This window comes from Salmo salar, chromosome ssa16 (assembly GCF_905237065.1).
Source record: "Salmo salar chromosome ssa16, Ssal_v3.1, whole genome shotgun sequence".
NCBI lineage: Eukaryota > Metazoa > Chordata > Actinopteri > Salmoniformes > Salmonidae > Salmo > Salmo salar.
Genome location: NC_059457.1, coordinates 39,281,889 through 39,307,107, shown reverse-complemented (window position 1 = coordinate 39,307,107; position 25,219 = coordinate 39,281,889). Strand labels below are relative to the sequence as shown.

At 48.7% G+C, this 25,219-nt stretch overlaps 1 protein-coding gene across 1 annotated transcript in view; it reads right to left on the bottom strand.

Annotated features, from left to right (window-relative positions):
- Nucleotides 1-907: 907 nt before the first annotated feature.
- ncanb (neurocan b) overlaps nt 908-25,219 on the bottom strand; it is a 248,427-nt gene continuing 224,115 nt past the window's right edge. The window contains exons 12-16 of the mRNA XM_045697231.1: nt 15,178-15,336; nt 12,688-12,770; nt 11,577-11,721; nt 3,443-3,625; nt 908-2,463 (exon numbers count right to left, since the gene is read on the bottom strand). Of these exons, the coding sequence (XP_045553187.1) occupies nt 2,258-2,463; nt 3,443-3,625; nt 11,577-11,721; nt 12,688-12,770; nt 15,178-15,336 (776 nt within the window). The 3' untranslated portion in view covers nt 908-2,257. The remainder of the gene's footprint in view (nt 2,464-3,442; nt 3,626-11,576; nt 11,722-12,687; nt 12,771-15,177; nt 15,337-25,219) is intronic.

The window sequence follows — 25,219 nt, the reverse complement described above, 5'->3', positions numbered from 1 at the left end:
GTATTACTGTGAGAGACAGACACGCATTGTCCTGCTTAAGTCCATATTAATCATAGTCATCACGCTTTCTCTATGAGAATCTCAGCTGATTTAAATGCCTAAGGAGCACCCACCCACCCATAGTCAATCCATTGTCTGGAATGTCTGGAATAGTAGACGGATAGAAAAAAAGCAGGTATTAGACTGACATGTTAAAGACGTCAGAGCTTGAGTGCTGTGAAAGGCCTGTGGCTCCCTATCCATCAGAGCATAGCCACTGTCATCACAGCCAGGGACAAAGGTCAGGATGATAACCTCTTCATTAATTAAGCATGCTTTAAGGGAGATGAATTGTACTGATATGGAGCCTCTCTCTCTTTTCTTTCTCTTCCCCATCTGTGTCATTGACAAGGTGGATAAAGGGCTGAGGATGAAAGACAAGGGAAGAACTGGAGGAGCGAGGGAGGGAGAGAGAGAGAGAGAAAGAGAGCAAAAAGAGAGAGAAGAGAAAGAAAGAGAAAGAGGGGGATGTAAGCTCAGAGGAATTGTATAAGGTGATAAAGGAGCTTTAGAGAATCAGTCGGACCCTGCAGTGAAAAATAAAACGTGTCTCATTTTCTAGCGGCAGCAGAGAGGAGGTGTCCCGTGTCTCATCCCAGCCGGACCGGGCTGCAGGCTGCAGTAGACCTGTTTAAAACCAGGACACACACCTGGAGTGAGTACTATTGTGAAACAATGTGAACGACAGCCGATTGCCTCCATGTCCAGAAATACAAAAGTGCTTTATTTCTTCTAACCATCTATAATTTTTCTAGCATCTTCTGTGGGTCCTGTCGCCCTACTGTTAACCCCACACAACCCTCACTGAGACTGGGCTCTGAACCCAGCCACCTCTGCCTTCTCCAACAGCTCTGGTTCTTTGCCCCCCCCCCCCAGCCCAGGTCTCTTCTGGTAGTCATCCCGACTTTATGGCCCCATGTCCTATTAGCAGTACTTTCTGAAGCTAATTATGGGCCCAGCTCTGTACCCGACGGCTGCACAGAGAGCCCTGTCGTCCCTCTGTTTGATGTGCTGGAGAACGGGGCCAACTGTAATTAAGAGTCCGGATGCCTTGCTCCTCTCTCTTTTTCTCTCTCTCTCTATTTCTCCACATGTCCTTCTCTCTCTCTCTGACAGTCTGACAGAACAATTTCTCTTCAGCTGGCCAGAGAAGTAAAGCTCTAAGATAGATGATGAACAGACCTTCAATTTAGAGACACAGATGGAATAGGAGAGTGTGGTGATAGGCATGAGAGGATTCTAATGAAGGATCATTGCCTATTAGCTAGCTGGAAAACCAGACTTAATCTGGTCAGTTCCAAAGGTAACAGCTTTTCTGGGTTGGGTTTCTCCACTACCAACTAGCAATCTCCTCTAGTACTTAAGCAGGAACACAGAATGACTTAGAAAGGCAACACATACAGTAGGATGATATTGTTAGAAGAAACGATTAAAGTAACATTTCCAGTTCAGCTTTAAAAAGGACTGCTGTGGATGCTTGATTTGATTTGATTTGACCTCGGTGGCGTGAGGTTGACTCAGATACAGCTAACTGTGAGTTGTCTCTGTTTTCCTCTGTGCACCTAGCACACCCAGTCCAAAGTGTCTGTCTTACAATGATGAAACACAACGCTACTCAATCAGTACAAGCACCAGTGTCAAAGCAAAGCATGTCAATCTGTTCAGAATAACTGTTGTAGGTTATTAAGTCAAATGTCTTACAAAGAGCTAACCAAAAACAGCAAAGTCGGGAAATACACTCACACAACAAGTCTCTTAAAAATAAAGGTGTTAAAATGAAGACTCATGGAAAAACATGGATATATGTATCTATCTATTCCTCGACTTCTGATTCCAATGATGTTGTCACTATTTACAGCTTGTACTAAACCTCCTCCTCCACGATTGTTTATGTAAAAAAAAGCTTTATTAGGTGAGCAAAGCCCCGTATCCTGGGAACTCACTGACTCGATGACAGTAGGTCGTGAAGGGGGAGGGATAAATGAAAGGAAACGAAAGTGGTGAAGGTAAAGAAAAGAGTACAAAGGGATTGTTATTGTCTCAGTGAGGCCTAGCAGTGGGCTGTCAGGCCTCAGAGTTGATTATGATACATGCTGGCTCGGGGAGCCAGGCTGTGGGGTCAGGAAAAGGGCAGGAGAGGGGGTAGACAGGGGGAAGAGAGCAGTAGAGGAGGGAGACTGGGCAGTGAGGTGAGGTTTGGGCAGTGGAGGCTTTTGGTTCAGATGTGGGCATGAGCGTGCCCATGCCCGTGCCTGTGGCCCTGGTCCCCTCCGTGGTGGACTCCGTGTCCATGGCCGTGCCTGTGGCCCTGGTCTCCTCCGTGGTGGCCTCCCTCACCGTGTCCATGGCTGTGTTTACTGTGCTTTTTACGCTCCCGTCGCCCGCTGTGATCATGGTGCCGTCTGTAGCGGTGGGCTCGCCGGGCTAGAGAGAGAAGGGTTTGAAAGGGGTGAAAGGGGAGGAGTGAGGGGTAAGAGAGAGGCGAGACCGGATGAGAGGGAGTAGAGGGGTGTGTGACAGGTAGAGCGGAAGCAACGGGGGGAGTCAAGGATGAGATAGAGTGAGAGAGGTATATGAGAGGAGGGAGGGGGGGATGAAAAGTCAACACCACAGATATACAGCTCTCAACATCAGCCACTCAGCTCTGAGTGTCTACTCTACTTTACATTGAACAGTGTGGGCGCCGAGCTCTCTACATGTATTAGCATAGGACTGTTCTCCCACTCACGGCCTGAGTAAGCCACTTCCTTCCTATGTTGTGCTGCCAAATTGGATCCGTTGGTCCTGGTTTGGGTTTGCCAACAAAAAGTCTACCTTGCCAGGATAATGATGACTAACAAATGACGATGGCAGGAAAACAACATTGCACTCAAAATGCACGGAATAAAACAAATAACAAGGCTCCATATTTTCACTTTAAACAGCAGCCATCCATTACATCAGTACGAGCCAAATAAATATCACCGTTTGAAAGGTGAAAGGAGAATAAGGTTTCTAATGACTTCATAAAATATATCACCCTACAATATGAAAGATCCTGCTGTCATAAAGAAAGATGGATGTTGCCGTTGTTCTGCAGAGTGACTTTTATTACTCTATGGGAGGATGGTACAATAAAATGTTTCTTATTGGTGTTTCTGGCATTCCTCCAAACCCCTGGCTGTCAATCTCACAGAAAAAGAGCTATAACTTACTTTTATCTACATTAAAAGGACAATACCGTCATCACACAACCTCTATCTGATGAAAAGCTGTTCAAAATAGAGAACATGCTACAACTTCTATGGAGAGTCTTGTATTCCTACTGAATCTGATCTAATTGTCGTGTCTTTTCCTCTCCTGTTGTTTGAGCATTAACCCCATAGACATGAAATGTAACCCTTTAATGGTCTTGGTCACTCACACTTTGTGCAGATGATCTTGGGCCGGTCCCACTTGCCGTTGGCACGACACTTGGCCGTGGGGACGTGACGTTGGAGGAACCCGTCGGCACACTGGTAACGCACCAATGAATGAATGTCATAGCGGGACCGCTTACGGCCAATCAGAAAGGCGTTCTCCACGTTGGGTGGCTTCCCACACAGCACTACCAATGGAGAGAGAGAGAGAGGGAGAGATAGAAGCACAGCAATGGATGAGTGGGACATGAGGTCATAATATGATGTCTATTACCAGCATTCACAGTAGTGTACATCCACACAGTCATTCTTTGCCTGGGTGCATGTCCCTTTTATGCCCTTGTCCCCCATGAGACCTCACACTGACTCACTGACCTTTCAGGTCTGGCTAGAAGTTCCCCATAGGACCAGATCTAGGGTCAGTTTACCCTCCATCAAATCTAGCATTCACTATTCAGGAGGAAAACACAAAATTGACCTTAGATCAGTGTGGAGGGGCAACTTCATTATGCACAAACTATCTTAGAGGGGACAGGGGCCTTAGGGGCCACAGTGTGTGACAGGTGTTAGGAATGCACCCACGCTTGCTTCTCGTTGGCCGGATTAGAAGGGAGACGAATGAGAGACGAAGGATGAGGAGGGTTGACTGGGGGTGAAGGTGCAGTTCCTCTGTCATTCCCTAGATGGCAGCCCTGCAGTTGAAACCTAAAGCCCTCAGTACATTAACTAACCCCAGACAGTTACAATTCAACAACCCATCTGCTGACTACAGTAAATCCTTCATTCTATTCCTTGAAGTAATCGCTGATCGCTCATTTGAAACATGGTTGAACGTGGTGAAAATGAGAGGTCCGTATGACATACATTAATGTGGAACTATCAGATCAGTAATAACTCCAAGGAGTAGAGGAAAGGAGGGAAGAAGGGGAGGAAATATGTATTTTCCAGGTATCCCAGCATTGTGACTGCAGTACTGCCCCAGTAGGAGGTCTGGTCTGGTCTGTGACTGCAGTATGGCCAGAGGGGGAGGTCTGGTCTGTGACTGCAGTACGGCCCCAGTGGGAGGTCTGGTCTGTGACTGCAGTACGGCCCCAGTGGGAGGTCTGGTCTGTGACTGCAGTATGGCCAGAGGGGGAGGTCTGGTCTGTGACTGCAGTACGTCACCATGGGAGGTCTGGTCTGGTCTGTGACTGCAGTACGGCCATAGTGGGAGGTCTGGTCTGCGACTGCAGTACGTCCCCGGTGGGAGGTCTGGTCTGTGACTGCAGTACAGCTCCAGTGGGAGGTCTGGTCTGTGACTGCAGTACGGCCATAGTGGGAGGTCTGGTCTGTGACTGCATTACGGCCCCAGTGGGAGGTCTGGTCTGTGACAGCAGTACGTCCCCGGTGGGAGGTCTGGTCTGTAACTGCAGTACCGGCCCAGTGGGAGGTCTGGTCTGTGACTGCAGTACAGGCCCAGTGGGAGGTCTGGTCTGTGACTGCAGTACGGCCTTAGTGGGAAGTCTGGTCTGTGACTGCAGTACGGCCATAGTGGGAGGTCTGGTCTGTGACTGCAGTACGGCCATAGTGGGAGGACTGGTCTGTGACTGCAGTACCGGCCCAGTGGGAGGTCTGGTCTGTGACTGCAGTACGGCCATAGTGGGAGGTCTGGTCTGTGACTGCAGTACAGGCCCAGTGGGAGGTCTGGTCTGTGACTGCAGTACAGGCCCAGTGGGAGGTCTGGTCTGTGACTGCAGTACAGGCCCAGTGGGAGGTCTGGTCTGTGACTGCAGTACAGGCCCAGTGGGAGGTCTGGTCTGTGACTGCAGTACCGGCCCAGTGGGAGGTCTGGTCTGTGACTGCAGTACCGGCCCAGTGGGAGGTCTGGTCTGTGACTGCAGTACAGGCCCAGTGGGAGGACTGGTCTGTGACTGCAGTACCGGCCCAGGGGGAGTCAGTCTGTAAAGTTCCCACTGTAGGACAGACCTCACCTAAAAAAGGATTGATACAAGTTGGGTAAGATAAATGGTGTTTTACCAAGACAAATTATCTTTGTGCACTGGCAGATCATTTTGCTTACTTTCACCAAAATAAAGGCTTGAAACAAGTCAGAATATCTTCAAACAAGACAGATTATCAGTCAGAAGGTTTGTGTAGCTGGTGCATGAAGTCAGGCGCAGGAGAGCAGAATGAGTGAGCAACGTACTTTACTCAAAAAAACAAAGGCACAAGGTAAACAAATACACTTGACCAATAACCAACGGTAAACATTACGCACGGTGAACACAGCACCCGTGGAAAAAACAGCCATCATGAACCGAACTGAACATAGAAATAATCACGCACAACAAACATGGGGGAAACAGAGGGTTAAATACATGAACATGTAACTGGATAATGAAAACCAGGTGTGTAGAAAATAAAGACAAAACCAATGGAAAGTGAAAGATGGATCAGCGATGGCTAGAAGACCGGTGACGTCGACCGCCGAACGCCGCCCGAACAAGGAGAGGGACCGACCTCGGCGGAAGTTGTGACAGTACACCCCTTGACGCGCGGCTCCAGCAGCGTGCCGACACCTGCCTCGGGGACGACCCGGAGGGCGAGGCGCAGGGCGATCCGGATGGAGACGGTGGAACTCCAGCAGCATCGATGGGTCTAACACGTCCTCCACCGGCACCCAGCATCTCTCCTCCGGACCGTACCCCTCCCACTCTATGAGGTACTGAAGGCCCCTCGCCCGACGCCTCGAATTCAGTATGGATCGAACTGTATACGCCAGGGCCTCCTCGATGTCCAGAGGGGGCGGAGGAACCTCCCGCACCTCAGACTCCTGGAGTGGACCAGCCACCACCGGCCTGAGGAGAGACACATGGAACGAGGGGTTCATTTGATAATCGGGGGGAAGCTGTAACCTGTAACATACCTCGTTCAGTCTCCTCAGGACTTTGAATGGCCCCACAAACCACGGGCCCAGCTTCCGGCCGGGCAGGCGGAGGGGCAGGTTTCGGGTCGAGAGCCAGACCTGGTCCCCCGGTGTTCCTCACTGCGGTGGCGATCTGCGCAGGTTTTCTGGCGCCTCACGGCCCGCTGAAGGTGCACATGAGCAGCGTCCCATGTCTCCTCAGCGCGCCTAAATCAGTCATCCACCGCAGGAGCCTCGATCTGGCTCTGATGCCAAGGTGCCAGAACCGGCTGGTACCCCAGTACGCACTGGAAGGGGGAGAGGTTAGTGGAGGAGTGGCGGAGCGAGTTCTGGGCCATCTCTGCCCAGGGCACGAACGCCGCCCACTCCCCCGGCCGGTCCTGGCAATAGAACCGCAGAAACCTACCCACATCCTGGTTCACTCTCTCCACCTGCCCGTTACTCTCGGGGTGAAAACCCGAGGTAAGGCTGACCGAGACCCCCAGACGTTCCATGAACTCCCTTCAGACTCTTGACGTGAACTGGGGATCTCGATCAGATACTATGTCCTCAGGCACCCCGTAGTGCCGGAAGACATGTGTAAACAGGGCCTCCGCAGTCTGTAGGGCCGTAGGGAGACTGAGCAAAGGGAGGAGACGACAGGACTTAGAAAACCGATCCACAACGACCAGGATCGTGGTGTTACCCTGTGATGGAGGAAGATCCGTTAGGAAATCCACCGACAGGTGCGACCACGGCCATTGTGGAACGGGTAAGGGTTGTAACTTCCCTCTGGGCAAGTGCCTAGTGGCCTTGCACTGGGCGCACACCGAGCAGAAGGAGACATAAACCCTCACGTCCTTAGCTAAAGTGGACCACCAGTACTTCCCACTAAGACAGCGCACTGTCCGACCGATGCCAGGATGACCAGAGGAGGGTGACGTGTGGGCCCAATAGATCAAACGGTCGCGGACAGCAGACGGAACGTACAGACACCCAGCTGGACATTGGGGGGAGTGGGCTCTGCACGTAACGCCCGCTCGATATCCGCGTCCAGCTCCCACACTACCGGTGCCACCAGGCAAGAGGCCGGGAGTATGGGAGTGGGATCCATGGGCCGCTCCTCTGTGTCATACATCCGGGACAGTGCGTCTGCCTTCGCGTTCTGGGAACCTGGTCTGTAGGATAGGGTGAAAACAAAATGGGTAAAAAACATGGCCCACCTTGCCTGACGAGGATTCAGTCTCCTCACCGCCCGGATGTACTCCAGATTGCGGTGGTCAGTCCAGATGAGAAAAGGGTGTTTAACCCTCTCAAGCCAATGTCTCCACGCCTTCAAAGCCTTGACGACAGCCAACAACTCCCGGTCCCCCACGTCATAGTTTCGCTCCGCCGGGTTGAGCTTCTTCGAAAAGAAGGCACAGGGGCGGAGCTTTGGTGGCGTACCCGAGCGCTGAGAGAGCACAGCTCCTATCCTAGCCTCGGACGTGTCCACCTTCACTATGAACGTCAAAGAGGGATCCGGATGAGCCAGCACGGGAGCCAAGGTAAACTACTATTCACAACCATAGTGCCATGAATTCTACTTAATTTTCTGTAGGCTATGACAATAAAATAATTTATAATATTTAGCAGGCACTTTTCTCCAAAGCAACTTACAGTCATGTTTGTATACATTTTACATATGGGTGGTCCCGGGAATCAAACCCACTATCCTGACATTGCAAGTGCTATGCTCTACTAACTGAGCTACCCTAATCGCATAGCCATGATATTACTTAGCCATATAATTAGACACCTTAATAATGGCTAGCCATATCAGATTACCCCACTTTTAATAGTGCTAAAAATCAGTAAATTGTGTTAACAGCGTTTGTTTAGACTGCCAGTACAGTGATTGCTGCTATGGCTCACACCTTAAATTCAGCCAACCAGAAAACCCCAGTTTATTACTCACTGTGTTCAGTGTGCAGTAGCAGAGACTAGGAGGGACATTACTAACACTAGTGCCCGGTGTCAACAGATCAATAGACACAGGACCAGACATGGTGCTCCATAACACAACCCAGATATGCACTTACTGACTGGGTCTAGGTTGGGGATGGCTGGCAGGCGAGCAGGAGTGTGTGTCAGGCTGATGCAGTGTTCTTTTGAAAGCTGAAGACAGTTAGAGCCTGGATTCATCCAGTACTTTCCGAGCCCTGTGGGCTGAAGCTACTCCTAGAGGCTATCATGTCTCAGCAGATTAGATTGGGGTGAGGTGGGTATGTTTACACAAACAACACGCAAGCATATTTTCAACACACACATGCACGCACACACACACACTCTCTCTCTCACTCACAAACACCCACGCATGCACACGCACGCTTCATTCCCAGCCAATGCCGTGCCTTGCAGCTGTCATGGCAGGCAGCTGAGTTAAGGTGAACTGTGAGTAAAGTCTAATGAAATCAAATGTTATTTCTCACATGTTTCTTAAACAACAGGTGTAGACGAACAGTGAAATGCTTACTTACGGCCCTTCCCAACAATGTAGAGAGAAAAAAGAGAAATAATATAAAAATAATAACACGAGTCGAAGTGCAGGGGTACGAGGTAATTGAGGTAGATATGTACATATAGGTAGGGATAAAGTGACTAGGCAACAGGAAAGATACTGTAATAAACAGTAGCAGCAGCGCATGTAATGAGTCAAAAGACTTAGTGCAGGGACGGGCAACTTTGATGGGTTGGTGGGGCCCACCAAAAAATTCTCATGAGGGGCTCATTTTAAAGCAGGTTTGCTGCAATTCTACACATTTTGCCATGGGGTGGAGATAAGATTTGGCAATATTATAAATAATTTCAGGCTATTCTACACATTTTGCCATAGGGTGGAGGCAAATGTTAGAAATTTTTAATATGATAACTAATAATCAATGGGCCCCACCTGGTCGGTAACTCTACCATGCTGACTAAGAGTTTAGATAGCTGGCCGCTAGACTCATTTAACAATCAATTTGTTTTTGCTGACATGGGCTAATTAAGTGACTGCTGATGCACTACAAAATGTCAAAATTGCACCTTGTGTATTCTATTATTCTAACTCTCAACAGTAAGTTGAGACCCTGACTGAGTTAAAAGATTTGGCATGGGCCCTCAGAGCCTCAAAAAGTTATACAGAGGCACCATTGAGAGCATCTCGACTGGCTGCATCACCGCTTGGTATGGCAACTGCTCGTCCGACCACAAGGCTTTACAGAGGGAGGGTATACGGCCCAGGACATCACCGCTTGGTATGGCAACTGCTCGTCCGACCACAAGGCTTTACAGAGGGAGGGTATACGGCCCAGGACATCACCGCTTGGTATGGCAACTGCTCGTTATACTTTGAACTGCATATTAATGAGATTTTTTGTATTTGATAATACTCTCTGTTTGTGTGTGTGTGTCTGTGACCACGGCCACGGCCCATCCTCCTGATCAGGGTGACTCATGCCAGCCTGCTCTGTGGTCTGCCCCACGGCATTATGGGTAACACTAATTACCCAGATGACGTGCATCTCTGATTGGATACTGCCTCCTTGCTCTCTCTCAAGGGGAACAGGCCTGAGTGTCAGCCACACGCCAGTCATCAGCCAATCACATCATACGACCAGTGATGAGCAGCAGACCCCAGAACAACACCACTAAACAGTAGGAATCAAGACAGAATATGCTCTGCTGTAAAGAAGGAGTGTAGATGGGCTGAAGATTGAATGCTGCCACTGACGGATTGACTGAAAGTCAGCTTTCCAGTTGGAGCCATTAAGACCTGTGACAGTGTGACATCAGCTATGGGTTAAACCTCTGTATAATGAGAGAAATAACATGCTGTAAATACTACATGTAACATAAAGAGTAAATACCTTCACATCCACAGTGGAAAGTTGATCTGACTTTACGGCAGTGGTCCCCAAACTTTTGTGTGGCATGAGTGACTTATCTTAAGTTTTCTAACTTATTGGTGACCATTCAGATTAAGTAAATACTGTTTCTAGTCCGAGGCCAGTTTTAAATCAGTAGCCAAAATGACCCACCAGTGAGTCCAGAGTCTCCTGATCTTCCATTTCCTTAAATACAGTTCTGGATTCTGGCCAGCCATCTCAACCTACCTATAAACCCCTACCTGGCTGGCTATTAATACCCTGTCTCTCTGTCTGCCCCAAATACAAATCAGGGACCATCAGCTCAAATAAGCACTGGCTTCTCTGGCGTCTCACACTCCTCACAGCCCCATGATCAGAGGCCTGATCATGTGACACAGTAACTTTACCAGACAACCCCAAAACTGTGTGTGAAAGTCTTCCAACAATGCTTCACACAAAGGAGGATCATTTTGTTGTGGATTAAATGTTCAGAGAATTCTCAGCCCCTGGGTTGACAGTAAGACCCTCAGTAGTAGTGGTTTAAAGGAGCTGTCTGAAGTGGGAAGCCCAGCTACAGGTGAGCTGACTGGGCTTGGAGGTGAGCTGACTGGGCTTGGAGGTGAGCTGACTGGGCTTGGAGGTGAGCTGACTGGGCTTGGAGGTGAGCTGACTGGGCTTGGAGGTGAGCTGACTGGGCTTGGAGGTGAGCTGACTGGGCTTGGAGGTGAGCTGACTGGGCTTGGAGGTGAGCTGACTGGGCCTGGAGGTGAGCTGACTGGGCTTGGAGGTGAGCTGACTGGGCTTGGAGGTGAGCTGACTGGGCTTGGAGGTGAGCTGACTGGGCTTGGAGGTGAGCTGACTGGGCTTGGAGGTGAGCTGACTGGGCCTGGAGGTGAGCTGACTGGGCTTGGAGGTGAGCTGACTGGGCTTGGAGGTGAGCTGACTGGGCTTGGAGGTGAGCTGACTGGGCTTGGAGGTGAGCTGACTGGGCTTGGAGGTGAGCTGACTGGGCTTGGAGGTGAGCTGACTGGGCTTGGAGGTGAGCTGACTGGGCCTGGAGGTGAGCTGACTGGGCTTGGAGGTGAGCTGACTGGGCCTGGAGGTGAGCTGACTGGGCTTGGAGGTGAGCTGTATTGTGCCAACCTATTGTCCAGACTGACTGATTGAAGAGGCTGAAATGGTATCGCTAAAATTGAGGACACTTTAAAGTATTCTTTAATGTATTTAAAGTACAGCAGAAACATGATATCACCTCCTCTTCAACTCTCAGTCCCTCTCGCCCCCTCTCTTTCTTCATCCCCTCTTGATTCTCAGTCTCTCTCCCCTTCTCTCCCCCTTCCCTCCCTTCCTCTTTCTCTGTCTCACCTGTTCCCTTCTTGCAGACATAGGGCAGGTTGTAATTGCAGGGCACATCGTTCCACTTGCCGTTCTCATGGGCGATCATCACCACACAGTCCTCTCCCCCCGCAAAGAAGTTATCCGGCTGGTTCTCCCGCCAGTTCTCATATTGCTGTATCACAGTCACAGACACAGTCACAAACACAGGTACAGTCACAGACACAGATACAGTCACAGACACAGATATAGATACAGTCACATGGCCCAGTCACAGACACAGTCACAAACACAGGTACAGTCACAGACACAGATACAGTCACAGACACAGATATAGATACATTCACATGGCCCAGTCACAGACACAGTCACAGACACAGATACAGTCACAGACACAGTCACACAACACAGACAGAACAAAAAGGAAAGTGGTAGATAGCATCATTATCCATGCAGTATAAAACAGACTGTTTCATTGTGCTCTTTTATTGAACGACACTTATGGTCTTTCTCCAGAGGTATAGACCGACAGCTCTGAAATAACACCAGGTATAGTAATGACAGCTCTGAAATAACACCAGGTATAGTAATGACAGCTCTGAAATAACACCAGGTATAGTAATGACAGCTCTGAAATAACACCAGGTATAGTAATGACAGCTCTGAAATAACACCAGGTATAGTAATGACAGCTCTGAAATAACACCAGGTATAGTAATGACAGCTCTGAAATAACACCAGGTATAGTAATGACAGCTCTGAAATAACACCAGGTATAGTAATGACAGCTCTGAATAACACCAGGTAAGATAACACCAGGTATAGTAATGACAGCTCTGAAATAACACCAGGTATAGTAATGACAGCTCTGAAATAACACCAGGTATAGTAATGACAGCTCTGAAATAACACCAGGTATAGTAATGACAGCTCTGAAATAACACCAGGTACATAGGAGCTGCCTCTAGGGAGATAGAAGTGGTAAGTAGTGCAGGAGGAAAGTGATTCAGCGAGCGAGGGTGTACATGTACACATGTAATGACACATTCACTCTATCAATTTCCCCCCTGACCTTTAGCTGAATCCACCTCCTCGCTACGACACATAAGGATAAAAGAGTAATCCTCTCTCTCTCTCTCACCAGGTCCATGTTGTCAGTCCACTGGAAATCCTCCTCTACTGTTCTGTCGTTCAGGCCGATCCAGGTGTTGTCATGGCTCAGATCTGAACAGCGACAGGGAAAAACACACCCACACACCACCCGTCATTCAAAAAGACAACCAGCAGTATTTACTGCAGAATAGTTCTGCATATTCTCCTATTCTACATGCATTCTGTCTCCAAGGCACCACCAGCCATTCCCTCAGGGAGGTTCAGCTCTGATCTGATCACAATTTCATCCCTCCATAGCAGAAGGCAGAAGCAGCCAGATCTTTATGGACAGTGCTGCATTGATGAGATCTGGGTGTAATGGAATTTCAATCATGGTGTTCCTGATTAACATCATTATGGTGCCCATTAATCTTCCTAATGGCTGTGCTCCCTTTATTACCGAGGTGGAGACGTCCATTTTCGAGGCAATTAAACACACTTTTTGGTAAATGTGTCTGTGGAGGAGAGGATGAGGGAGGACGAGTGGGGAAAGGATAGCTCTGTCCGTTCTGGGACTGGGAGGGGCTCCCATGCTCCTATCATCCATTCCTCTCTCCCTCCATCCCTCTCTTCCTCTGTCTCTTCCTCCATCACTCTCTCCCTCCATCCCTCTCTTCCTCTGTCTCTTCCTCCATCACTCTCTCCCTCCATCCCTCTCTTCCTCTGTCTCTTCCTCCATCACTCTCTCCCTCCATCCCTCTCTTCCTCTGTCTCTTCCTCCATCACTCTCTCCCTCCATCCCTCTCTTCCTCTGTCTCTTCCTCCATCACTCTCTCCCTCCATCCCTCTCTTCCTCTGTCTCTTCCTCCATCACTCTCCCTCCATCACTCTCTTCCTCTGTCTTGCCCTCCATCACTCTCTCTCTCTCCATCCCTCTCTTCCTCTGTCTCTTCCTCCATCACTCTCTCCCTCCATCCCTCTCTTCCTCTGTCTCGCCCTCCATCACTCTCTCTCTCTCCATCCCTCTCTTCCTCTGTCTCTTCCTCCATCACTCTCTCCCTCCATCCCTCTCTTCCTCTGTCTCTTCCTCCATCACTCTCCCTCCATCACTCTCTCCCTCCATCCCTCTATTCCTCTGTCTCTTCCTCCATCACTCTCTCCCTCCATCCCTCTATTCCTCTGTCTCTCCCTCATCCCTCTCTCCCTCCATCCCTCTGTCTCTTCCTCCATCACTCTCTCCCTCCATCACTCTCTTCCTCTGTCTCTTCCTCCATCACTCTCTCCCTCCATCACTCTCTTCCTCTGTCTCTTCCTCCATCACTCTCTCCCTCCATCCCTCTCTTCCTCTGTCTCTTCCTCCATCACTCTCTCCCTCCAGCCCTCTATTCCTCTGTCTCTCCCTCCATCACTCTCTCCCTCCATCCCTCTATTCCTCTGTCTCTCCCTCCATCCCTCTCTCCCTCCATCCCTCTATTCCTCTGTCTCTCCCTCCATCACTCTCTCCCTCCATCCCTCTATTCCTCTGTCTCTTCCTCCATCCCTCTCTCCCTCCATCCCTCTATTCCTCTGTCTCTCCCTCCATCACTCTCTCCCTCCATCCCTCTCTTCCTATCTCTCCCTCCATCACTCTCTCCCTCCATCCCTCTCTTCCTCTGCCTCTCCCTCCAGCCCTCTCTTCCTCTGTCTCTTCCTCCATCACTCTCTCTCTCCATCCCTCTCTTCCTCTGTCTCTTCCTCCATCACTCTCTCCCTCCATCCCTCTCTTCCTCTGTCTCTTCCTCCATCACTCTCTCCCTCCATCCCTCTATTCCTCTGTCTCTCCCTCCAGCCCTCTCTTCCTCTGTCTCTTCCTCCATCACTCTCTCTCTCCATCCCTCTCTTCCTCTGTCTCTTCCTCCATCACTCTCTCCCTCCATCCCTCTATTCCTCTGTCTCTCCCTCCAGCCCTCTCTTCCTCTGTCTCTTCCTCCATCAATCTCTCTCTCTCCACCCCTCTCTTCCTCTGTCTCTTCCTCCATCAATCTCTCTCTCTCCATCCCTCTATTCCTCTGTCTCTCCCTCATCCCACTCTCCCTCTATCCCTCTATTCCTCTGTCTCTCCTTCCATCCCTCTCTCCCTCCATCCCTCTATTCCTCTGCCTCTCCCTCCATCACTCTCTCCCTCCATCCCTCTATTCCTCTCTCTCCCTCCATCACTCTCTCCCTCCATCCCTCTCTTCCTCTGTCTCTTCCTCATCACTCTCTCCCTCCATCGCTCTATTCCTCTCTCTTCCTCCTTCACTCTCTCCCTCATCCCTCTCTCTTCCTCCATCACTCTCTCCCTCCATCCCTCTATTCCTCTCTCTTCCTCATCACTCTCTCCCTCCATCCCTCTCTTCCTCTGTCTCTTCCTCCATCACTCTCTCCCTCCATCCCTCCATCCCTCTATTCCCCTCTCCTCTTCTAACTCCAACTGGGATGGCTTCTGGATCAGTGCCAAAACATGAGACTACACTTCATTATAAATTCTGTAAGGTCGTAATGATTGAAAGACACCCACCGTTGATGAAGTCCTGCTCGTGGAGTGTGTGTATGCTAGCCAGGTGTCCGCTGTGCTCCCTGCAGTCCTTCTCTGCGTCCTCCCAGGTGTGTCTGCGGCTGAAGTACCTGTAGCAGTGGCCATGGAACTTCCTCCACGTGTGTTCACAGCCCTCCGTGTCTGCACAAAGAGTGAGAGAGCGAGAGTGTCACGTTCTGACCAGTAAAGGGGTTATTTGTTATTGTAGTTTGGTCAGGACGTGGCAGGGGGGTACTTGTTTTATGTGGTTCGGGGTTTGTTAGTATATGTGTTTATGTAGAGGGGTGTTTGGTTAGAGTATTCCGGGGTTTTTGGGTTATGTTCTTTATTTCGTATTTCTATGCTCTGTCTATGTTGTGTATTTCTTTGTTGGCCTGGTATGGCTCTCAATCAGGAAGAGCTGTACATCGTTGTTGCTGATTGAGAGTCATACTTAGGTAGCCTGTTTTCACCTGTCCCTTTGTGGGAAGTTGTTGTTGCATAGCTGTGTGTTTAGCCTGCATCCTGTTCGTTCGATCGTTTTCTTGTTTTGTTTTGTTCAGTGTTAAATAAAGTCACTATGAGCACTCAACCCGCTGCGCCGTGGTCCACTACGTACGACGCCCGTTACAGAACTTCCCACCACCAACGGACCAAGCAGCGGAGGAAGGAGCAGCAGGTGGACTACAAGGAGTACTGGACATCTTGGAAGGAAAAGGATCCTACACATGGGAGGAGATCCAGGCTGGAAGGGATCGCCTCCCATGGAGACAGGTGGAAACAGCGAGGGAGGAACGGCGAAGGTGGAGCGAAGACCGGGACTGTTATATGGGTACACGATTGGCATTTAAGCCTGAGAGGCAGCCCCAATACATTTTTTTGGGGGGGGCACACGGGTAGTTTGGCTGGGCCAGGGTTAAGCCCCAAGCCAACTCCCCATGCTTACCGGAGGCAGCATGTTACTGGTCAGGCCCCGTGCTATGGGGTGATGCGCACGGCGTCGAGGCCAAGCATTCACAGGCCGGTGTGCGCGGTGCCAGCGCCCCGCATTTGCCAGGGGGAAGCGGGCATCCATCCAGTAAGGGTGGTGCCAGTACTGCGCTCAAGACCGCCAGTGCGCCTTTACGGCCCAGTGTATCCTGTTCCCGCTCCTCGCACTAGCCCTGAGGTACGTGTTTCCAGTCTGGCACATCCAAAGCCAGCACCACGCACCAGGCCTCCAGTGCGTCAGCCCAGTTCAACTCGTCCTGTTCCTGCTCCTCGCACTAGCCCTGAGGTGCGTGTATCCAGTCTGGGGTATCCAAAGCCAGTCCCACGCACCAGGCTTCCAGTGCGTCAGCCCAGTCCAACTCGTCCTGTTCCTGCTCCTCGCACTAGCCTTGGGGTGTGTGTATCCAGTCTGGCATCTCCAGTACCAGCCCCACGCACCAGGCCTCCAGTGCGTCAGCCCAGTCCAACTCGTCCTGTTCCTGCTCCTTGCACTAGCCTTGGGGTGCGTGTTTCCAGTCTGGTACCTCCACTACCAGCCCCACGCACCAGGCCTCCAGTGCGCAGTCCCCGTCCAGAGCTTCCGATGACAGTACCCCGTCCAGAGCTTCCGACGACAGTACCCCGTCCAGAGCTTCCGGCAATAGTGCCTCGTCCAGAGCTTCCAGCAACAGTACCCCGTCCAGAGTGTCCGGAAACAGTGCCCCGTCCAGAGTGTCCGACGACAGTGCCCCGTCCAGAGTGTCTGGCGACAGTGCCCCATCTAGAGATGGCCCACAGTCCGGAACCAAGAGAGACGGCCCACAGTCCGGAACCAAGTGAGACGGCCTACAGTCCGGAACCGAGTGAGACGGCCCACAGTCTGGAACCGAGTGAGACGGCCCACAGTCCGGAACCGAGTACAGTCCGGAACCGAGTGAGACGGCCTACAGTCCGGAACCGAGTGAGACGGCCTACAGTCCGGAACCGAGTGAGACGGCCCACAGTCCGGAACCGAGTGAGACGGCATACAGTCCGGAACCGAGTGAGATGGCCTACAGTCCGGAACCGAGTGAGACGGCCTACAGTCCGGAACCGAGTGAGACGGCCTACAGTCCGGAACCGAGTGAGACGGCCTACAGTCCGGAACCGAGTGAGACGGCCTACAGTCCGGAGCCGAGTGAGACGGCCTACAGTCCGGAGCCAAGTGAGATGGCCTACAGTCCGGAACCGAGTGAGACGGCCTACAGTCCGGAACCGAGTGAGACGGCCTACAGTCCGGAGCCGAGTGAGACGGCCTACAGTCCGGAACCGAGTGAGTCGCCCTACAGTCCGGAATCGGCGCAGCCAGAGTCGCCCTACAGTCCGGAGCTCCCAGAATCGTCCTTCTGCCCGAGGTCTACAGCGACGTGCCTCAGCCAGAGGTATTCAGCGGGGGTGGACAGGTTAGGTGGGGGACTAAGGCCAGAGCCTGAGCCACCTCCACAGTAGGAGGATTGGGGAGGGGGGGTGGTAGCATGGGAACCGTCGGTGATGGCAGTCACCCTCCCTTCCCTCCCTTTAGTTTGGGGGGGTTTATTTTTGTGTTTATTGTTTTGTGTGAGGTGCATCCGGGGTCTGCACCTTTGGGGGGGGGTACTGTCACGTTCTGACCAGTAAAGGGGTTATTTGTTATTGTAGTTTGGTCAGGACGTGGCAGGGGGGTATTTGTTTTATGTGGTTCAGGGTTTGTTAGTATATGTGTTTATGTAGAGGGGTGTTTGGTTAGAGTATTCCGGGGTTTTTGGGTTATGTTCTTTATTCCGTATTTCTATGCTCTGTCTATGTTGTGTATTTCTTTGTTGGCCTGGTATGGCTCTCAATCAGGAAGAGCTGTACATCGTTGTTGCTGAATGAGAGTCATACTTAGGTAGCCTGTTTTCACCTGTCCCTTTGTGGGAAGTTGTTGTTGCATAGCTGTGTGTTTAGCCTGCATCCTGTTCGTTCGATCGTTTTCTTGTTTTGTTTTGTTCAGTGTTAAATAAAGTCACTATGAGCACTCAACCCGCTGCGCCTTGGTCCACTACGTACGACGCCCGTTACAGAGAGAGCAAGAGAGAGATAAAGAGAGAGAGAAAGACAAAAAGAGAGAGCGAGAGAGAGAGAGAATGTAAACATGTTTCCCATGCCAATAAAGACCCTTGAATTGAATTGAAATTGAATTGAGAAAGAGAGAAAGACAAAAAGAGAGAGGGCGAGAGAGAGAGAGAAATGTAAACATGTTTCCCATGCCAATAAAGACCCTTGAACTGAATTCTAATTGAATTGAGAAAGAGAGAAAGACAAAGAGAGAGAGCGAGAGAGAGAGAGAGAGAGGGGTTAGTCTACAGCAGGTATTCGCCAAATAAAAATGTGATTCACATAAACATTTTTTTAAATAATAATATGATTATTAGCATTTTCTTTCCTTCACATTTTCAAACAGTCCAGTTATATTTTCCAACGGGGCTATACATTTGGGTGAAGTTTTTTTCTTGCCTCAGTAGCCTCGTTTCACTGCCAAAAATAAAATGAAACCATCTAGTGTTCAGCAAAATAACAACGCAATAAAAAAACTGTAAAATGACAGTGAAAATAACAGTAGTGAGGCTATAGACAGGTGGCACCAGTACAGAGTCAATGTGCGGGATCACCGGTTAGTCGGGCTAATTGAGGTAACGTGTACATGAATGTATAGTTGAAGTGACTATGCATAGATGATAAACTAAGAGTAGCAGCAGTGTAAAAGAGGGGTTGGCGGGGGGACACACACAATGAAAATAGCTTGGGGGTAAAAGCTGTTGAGAAGCCTTTTGGTCCTACACTTGGCGCTTCGGTACCACTTGCCATGCGGTAGTAGAGAGAACAGTCTATGACTGGGGTGGCTGGGGTCTTAGACAATTTTTAGGGCCTTCCTCTGACACTGCCTGGTGTAGAAGTTCTACAGCTTAGCCGCAGTGATGTACTGGGCCGTACGCACTACCCTCTGTAGTGCCTTGCGGTCGGAAGCTGAGCAGTTGCCATACCTGGCAGTGATGCAACCAGTCAGGATGCTCTCGATGTTGCAGCTGTAGAACCTTTTGAGGATCTGAAGACCCATGCTAAATCTTTATAGTTTCCTGAGGGGGAATAGGTTTTGTTGTGTCCTCTTCACGTCTGTCTTTTGGACCATTCTAGTTTGTTGTTGATGTGGACACCAAAGACCGCCCCGTCAATGAGAATGGGGACGTGCTTGGTCCTCCTTTTCCTGTGGTCCACAATCATCTCCTTTGTCTTGATCACGTTGAGGGATAGGTTGTTATTCTGGCACCACAAGGTCAGGTCTCTGACCTCCTCCTTGTAGGCTGTCTCGTCGTTGTCGGTGATCAGGCATACAACTGTTGTGTCGTCTGCAAACTTAATGATGGTCTTGGAGTCGTGCCTGGCCATGCAGTCGTGGGTGAACAGGGAGTACAGGAGGGGACTGAGCACGCACCCCTGAGGGGCTCCAGTTTTGAGGATCAGAGTGGCAGATGTGTTGCTACCTACCCTCACCACTTGGAGGCTGCCCGTGAGGAAGTCCAAGATCCAGTTGCAGAGGGAGGTGTTTAGACCCAGGATCCTTAGCTTAGTGATGAGCTTTGAGGGCACTATGGTGTTGAACGCTGAGCTGTAGTCAATTAATAGCATTCTCACATAGGTGTTCTTTTTGTCCAGGTGGGATAGGGCAGTGTGAGGTGCAATAGAGATTGAATCATCTGTGGATCTGTTTGAGCGGTATGCAAATTAGAGTGGCTCTAGGGCGGGGGTCGGCAACCCACGGCTCTAGAGCCGCATACGGCTCTTTAGCGCCGCCCTAGTGGCTCCCTGGAGCTTTTTCAAAAACATGAAAATGGGAAAAGATGGTGTGAATGTATTTTTGGTTTTAATATAATTTATTATCCAATGCTGTAAAAATGTGTATAATAAATATTTAATTTCAACATTTCTGTCAACGAAGATTTACGTCATAGCCTGCGACACACGTTTCTTTCAGCTCGGCGTAGTGCCAGACTGGTGGCTGTTGCAAACAAACCGGCGGGTGTGTCATGGGCCATGGATCCCAAAGGGAAAAAGAGAAAGATAGCTGAGGAGGACAGAGGATTCCACAGTTCTTGGACCGAATCATTTGCTTTCATTGCCAATGCGGAAGGATTGCCTGCATGTTTGCTTTGTAATGAGAAGTCGTCAAATAACAAAAAGAGTAACGTGGAAAGACATTTCCATTCTTCCTGACAGTTATAGGAACATGAAGAAATATGCATTTGGAGTATTATCCATCTTTGGATCAACATACCTGTGCGAACAGATATTCTCAAACATGAACTACATAAAATCCAAATACCGCACCCGGCTCACAGATGAGAGCTTGCAGTCCTGCGTGAAGATTAAAGTTACATCTTACATGCCCGATGTTGAGAAGCTGTCTAGTGATGTCCGAAAACAGAAGTCACATTAAACGGGTAAGAACACAATCCTGTCATAGGCACATATTTAGTAACAAAGTGGCTGTTTTTATAAAGTGATTTCTGATTTTTGTCAGTATATATTTGGAATGACACATAGGGATATTATTGTGTTTTGTTGCTCAGGTCCGAGGATGGCTGCATTGTATTGTGCATGTCAAAAGAGAAGAGGGTGCTGCTGCATTTTACCCTTGCACATTTGCAGAAAACTAAAGAGAAGAGGATAAGAGGATGCACAGAAATTGAACTTAAACTGTATTATTTTAATTTTATATACTTTACCTTTTCAAAAGGCTGCTGTTTTATTGCACTCTGTCTGTTGCCCAGATAAGGGGGAAAAGAGAAGAGGATTGTATGGTATTATTGAGGATTGAAAAGCATTTTATTTCCATGGGGAGGTCGGAAATTACAGGAGGCCTATTATGCACGTTGCACATTTTGTTGTTGTTTTTTCGAATCCTAAAATAAAAATGACATCAAATCTGATTTCTGTATTATATTTCTATAATTTCATCAATGCAACGAAACATAATACATTAATATTATAATGGAAGTTAAACTTAAAGCCCCATCGTACAGCAGAGTAGTCACGTGGTGCGTCATTCTCTCCAGGATGCGCTGCAGGTAAAATAAACGTTTAATCATGAACGCTCATTATGTATTTGTAGCCTACTTATCATTTTGATAGTAGGCTAATATAACTAATATAGACACTTACAGCATGTGTTGCCTTCATTATAAGGCTTATATAAGGCTTTTAATTTTTTGCGGCTCCAGACAGATTTGTTTTTTGGTCCAATATGGCTCTTTCAACATTTTGGGTTGCCGACCCCTGGTCTAGGGTTTCTGGGATAATGATGTTAATGTGAGCCATTACCAGCCTTTCAAAGGACTTCATGGTTATGGACTCAATCAGGGACATGTTGAAAATGTCAGTGAAGACACCTGCCAGTTGGTCAGCACATGCCTGGGGCACACATCCTGGTAATCCGTCTGGCCCAGAGGCCTTGTGAATGTTCACCTGTTTAAAGGGATTACTCACGTCGGCTACGGAGAGCATGTTCACACAGTCATCCGGAACAGCTGATGCTCTCATGCATGACTCAGTGTTGCTTGCCTCTAATCGAGCATTGAAGTGATTTAGCTCATCTGGTAGGCTCGTGTCACTGGGCAGCTCGAGGCTGTGCTTCCCTTTGTAGTCTGTAATAGTTTGCAAGCCTTGCCACATCCAACGGGCGTTGGAGTCGGTGTAGTATGATTCAATCTTAGTCCTGCATTGGCGCTTTGCCTGTTTGATGGTTCGTCGGAGGGCATAGCAGGATTTTGTATAAGCTTCAGGGTTAGAGTCCCGCACCTTGAAGGCGGCACTTCTACCCTTTAGCTCAGTGCGAATGTTGCCTGTAATCCATGGCTTCTGGTTGGGGTATGTACGAACAGTCACTGTGGGGACGACGTCCTCGATGCACTTATTGATAAAGCCAGTGACTGATGTGGTGTCCTCCTCAATGCCATCGGAAGAATCCCGGGAACATATTCCAGTCTGAGCTAGCAAAACAGTCCTGTAGTTTAGCATCTGCTTCATCTGACCACTTTTTTATAGACCGAGTCACTGGTGCTTCCTGCTTTAATTTTAGCTTGTAAGCAGGAATCAGGAGCATAGAATTATGGTCAGATTTGACAAATGGAGGGTGAGGGAGAGCTTTGTATGCGCCTCCGTGTGTTAACCATTACTCTCTCGGGGGAATTCCACTAACGGTCCATATGGAGCCAAATGTAGCTGCTGCTCATTCCGTTTGCTCGAAAATTGATAAATGCTTAAAATAAGTAAAGCCTGCGTCCATAGAGACACATACCAGCTCTTCTGGTAGTACTTCTACTGCCAGTAGTACTACACCTGCACCTGTCGACGACACAAAATGTTCTGCTTCCGCAAGCACATCCAATGCTAGCATCAGTAATTCTACATTTGCTGTTAGCCCAGCTAGCATGGACACTGACAGTTGTGAATCTGAGCAGCCGAAGAGCTACTGCCCCCTTACCCGGGAAAGCACCGAACAACAAGGACGTTGGACCATCGAAGAGGTGCAAATATGATGAGAACTACATTGATTTGGGATTCACTTATATTGGGAGTAGTGCCTTTCCTTAGCCACAGTGTGTTATATGTGGAAAAGTACTATCTCACAACTCAATGAAACCTTCACCCTTGCGCAGACATTTAGAAAACAAAACATGCCAATTTGAAAAATAAGCTACAGTAGTTTTTTGTTGTTGCAAGAATTAAGACGACTTTCGAGTAGTAAGACATGTATAAAAGCAACAGATACCTTTAATAAGAAGGGGCTAGAAGCATCTTATATGGTGAGCTACCGAGTGGCTAGGAAAGGCAAGCCCCATACTATTGTGGATGACTTAATTCTTCCTGCTGCCGGGGATATGGCTGGGACAATGTTGGGGGAAAAGGCCAACAAAAACTATATGTCCGTTACGTTTATGGGGTCAATTAAGGAAGACATCCTCTTCTGCAAACCACTGGAAACCAAGAGAACAGGAGAGGATATTTTTAAAGTACTGGACAGCTTTGTGACATCAAATGGACTTTGGTGGTCAAGATGTGTTGGTATCTGTACTGATGGCACAAAAGCCATGACAAGGAGACATAGTGGAGTGGTAACGCGTGTGCAAGCAGTTGCTCCTGACACCACTTGGGTACACTGCAGCATCCACCGAGAGGCTCTTGCTGCCAAGGTAATGCCTGACAGCTTGAAAGATGTTTTGGACACTACATTGAAAATGGTTAACTTTGTTAAAGCAAGGCCCCTGAAATCTTGTGTATTTTCTGCACTATGCAATGATATGGGCAGTGACCATGTAACGCTTTTACAACATACAGAAGTGCGCTGGTTATCAAGGGGCAAGGTATTGACACATGTTTTTGCTTTGAGAAACGAGCTCAAAGTTTACTTTACATAATTTTCACGGGTCTGACCACTTGCACGATAACGAGTTTCTCACACGACTGGCCTATCTAGGTGATGTTTTTTCTCACCTGAATGATCTGAATCTAGGATTACAGGGACTCTCCGCAACTATATTCAATGTTCGAGACAAAATTGAGGCTATGATTTAGAAGTTGGAGCTCTTCTCTGTCTGCATTAACAAGGACAACACACTGGTCTTTCCATCATTGTATGATTTTTTTGTGTGCAAATGAACTCAAACTTACGGACAATGTCAAATGTGTTATAGCGAAGCACCTTCGTGAGTTGGGCGCGCAATTACGCAGGTACTTTACCAAAATGGATGACACAAACAACTGGATTCATTATCCCTTTCATGCCCTGCCTCCAGTCCACTTACAAGAGAGCCTCGTCGAAATTGCAACAAGCGGTTCTGTAAAAATTGTATTTAATCAGAAGCCACTGCCATATTTCTGTATTGGGCTGCGCTCAGAGTATCCTGCCTTGGCAAATCGCACTGTTAAGACACTGATGTCCTTTGCAACCACGTACCTATGTGAGAGTGGATTCTCGGCCCTCACTGGCATGAAAACTAAATACAAGCACAGACTGTGTGTGGAAAAGGATTTAAGACTGAGACTCTCTCCAAAACAACCCAACATTGCAGAGTTATGTGCATCCTTTCAAGCACACCCTTCTCATTAACCTGTGGTGAGTTATTCACAATTTTTTTTAAACAAATAAGGTTTTATTTGTAAGATGGTTAAATAAAGAGCAAAAGTATTGATTATTATTATTATGTTATTATTTGTGCCCTGGTCCTATTTGTGCCCTTGTCACTTCCCACGAGCCGGGTTGTGACACAAACTCACACTCATTCTTATGTTAAATAAATGTATCGTATAGTGTGTGTGGCAGGCTTACAATAATGTCAAAAAACAACATTTGAGAGTGCGCTGACCCTGGTGCTAGAGGGGGTACGCAGCTGGAGGTTGAATGTTTGAAGGGGTACGGGACTATAAAAAGTTTGTGAACCACTGGTCTACAGAAACACACACATGAACAGTATACACATGAATGCACACCCATGCATACTGCTATATTTCTGGAACACGCAATAATGTGCATCGAAACACAAACACACAGTTCACACTGTTGTCCTGTTTCTCACATAGCATCTCTTCCCAGTGCTCTACTCACAGTACTACATAGAGCCATGGCTACAGGAAACTGATGCAAGAATTAGAATCAGAATTAAAAAACAGATAAAAACACACCTTATGGAACAGAGGAGACTGTGAAGAGACACACACAGACACGCTTACACATACACATGATAAGACACGCACTCTACACACACCTACACATGAATTCTGTATTGTAGATATGTGGTATTAGAGTAGTGGCCTGAGGGTGCACACTTAATGTGTTATGAAATGTAATGTTTTGTAATATTTTAAATTGTATATAACTGCCTTAATGTTTCTGGACCCCAGGAAGAGTAGCTGCTGCGTTGGCAATAGTTAATGGGGATCCTTAATACATACAAATACTCTCCCTACTCCAGCAATATGACTCCCCTCCCTCCCTCCCTCCCTCCCTCCCTCCCTCCCTCCC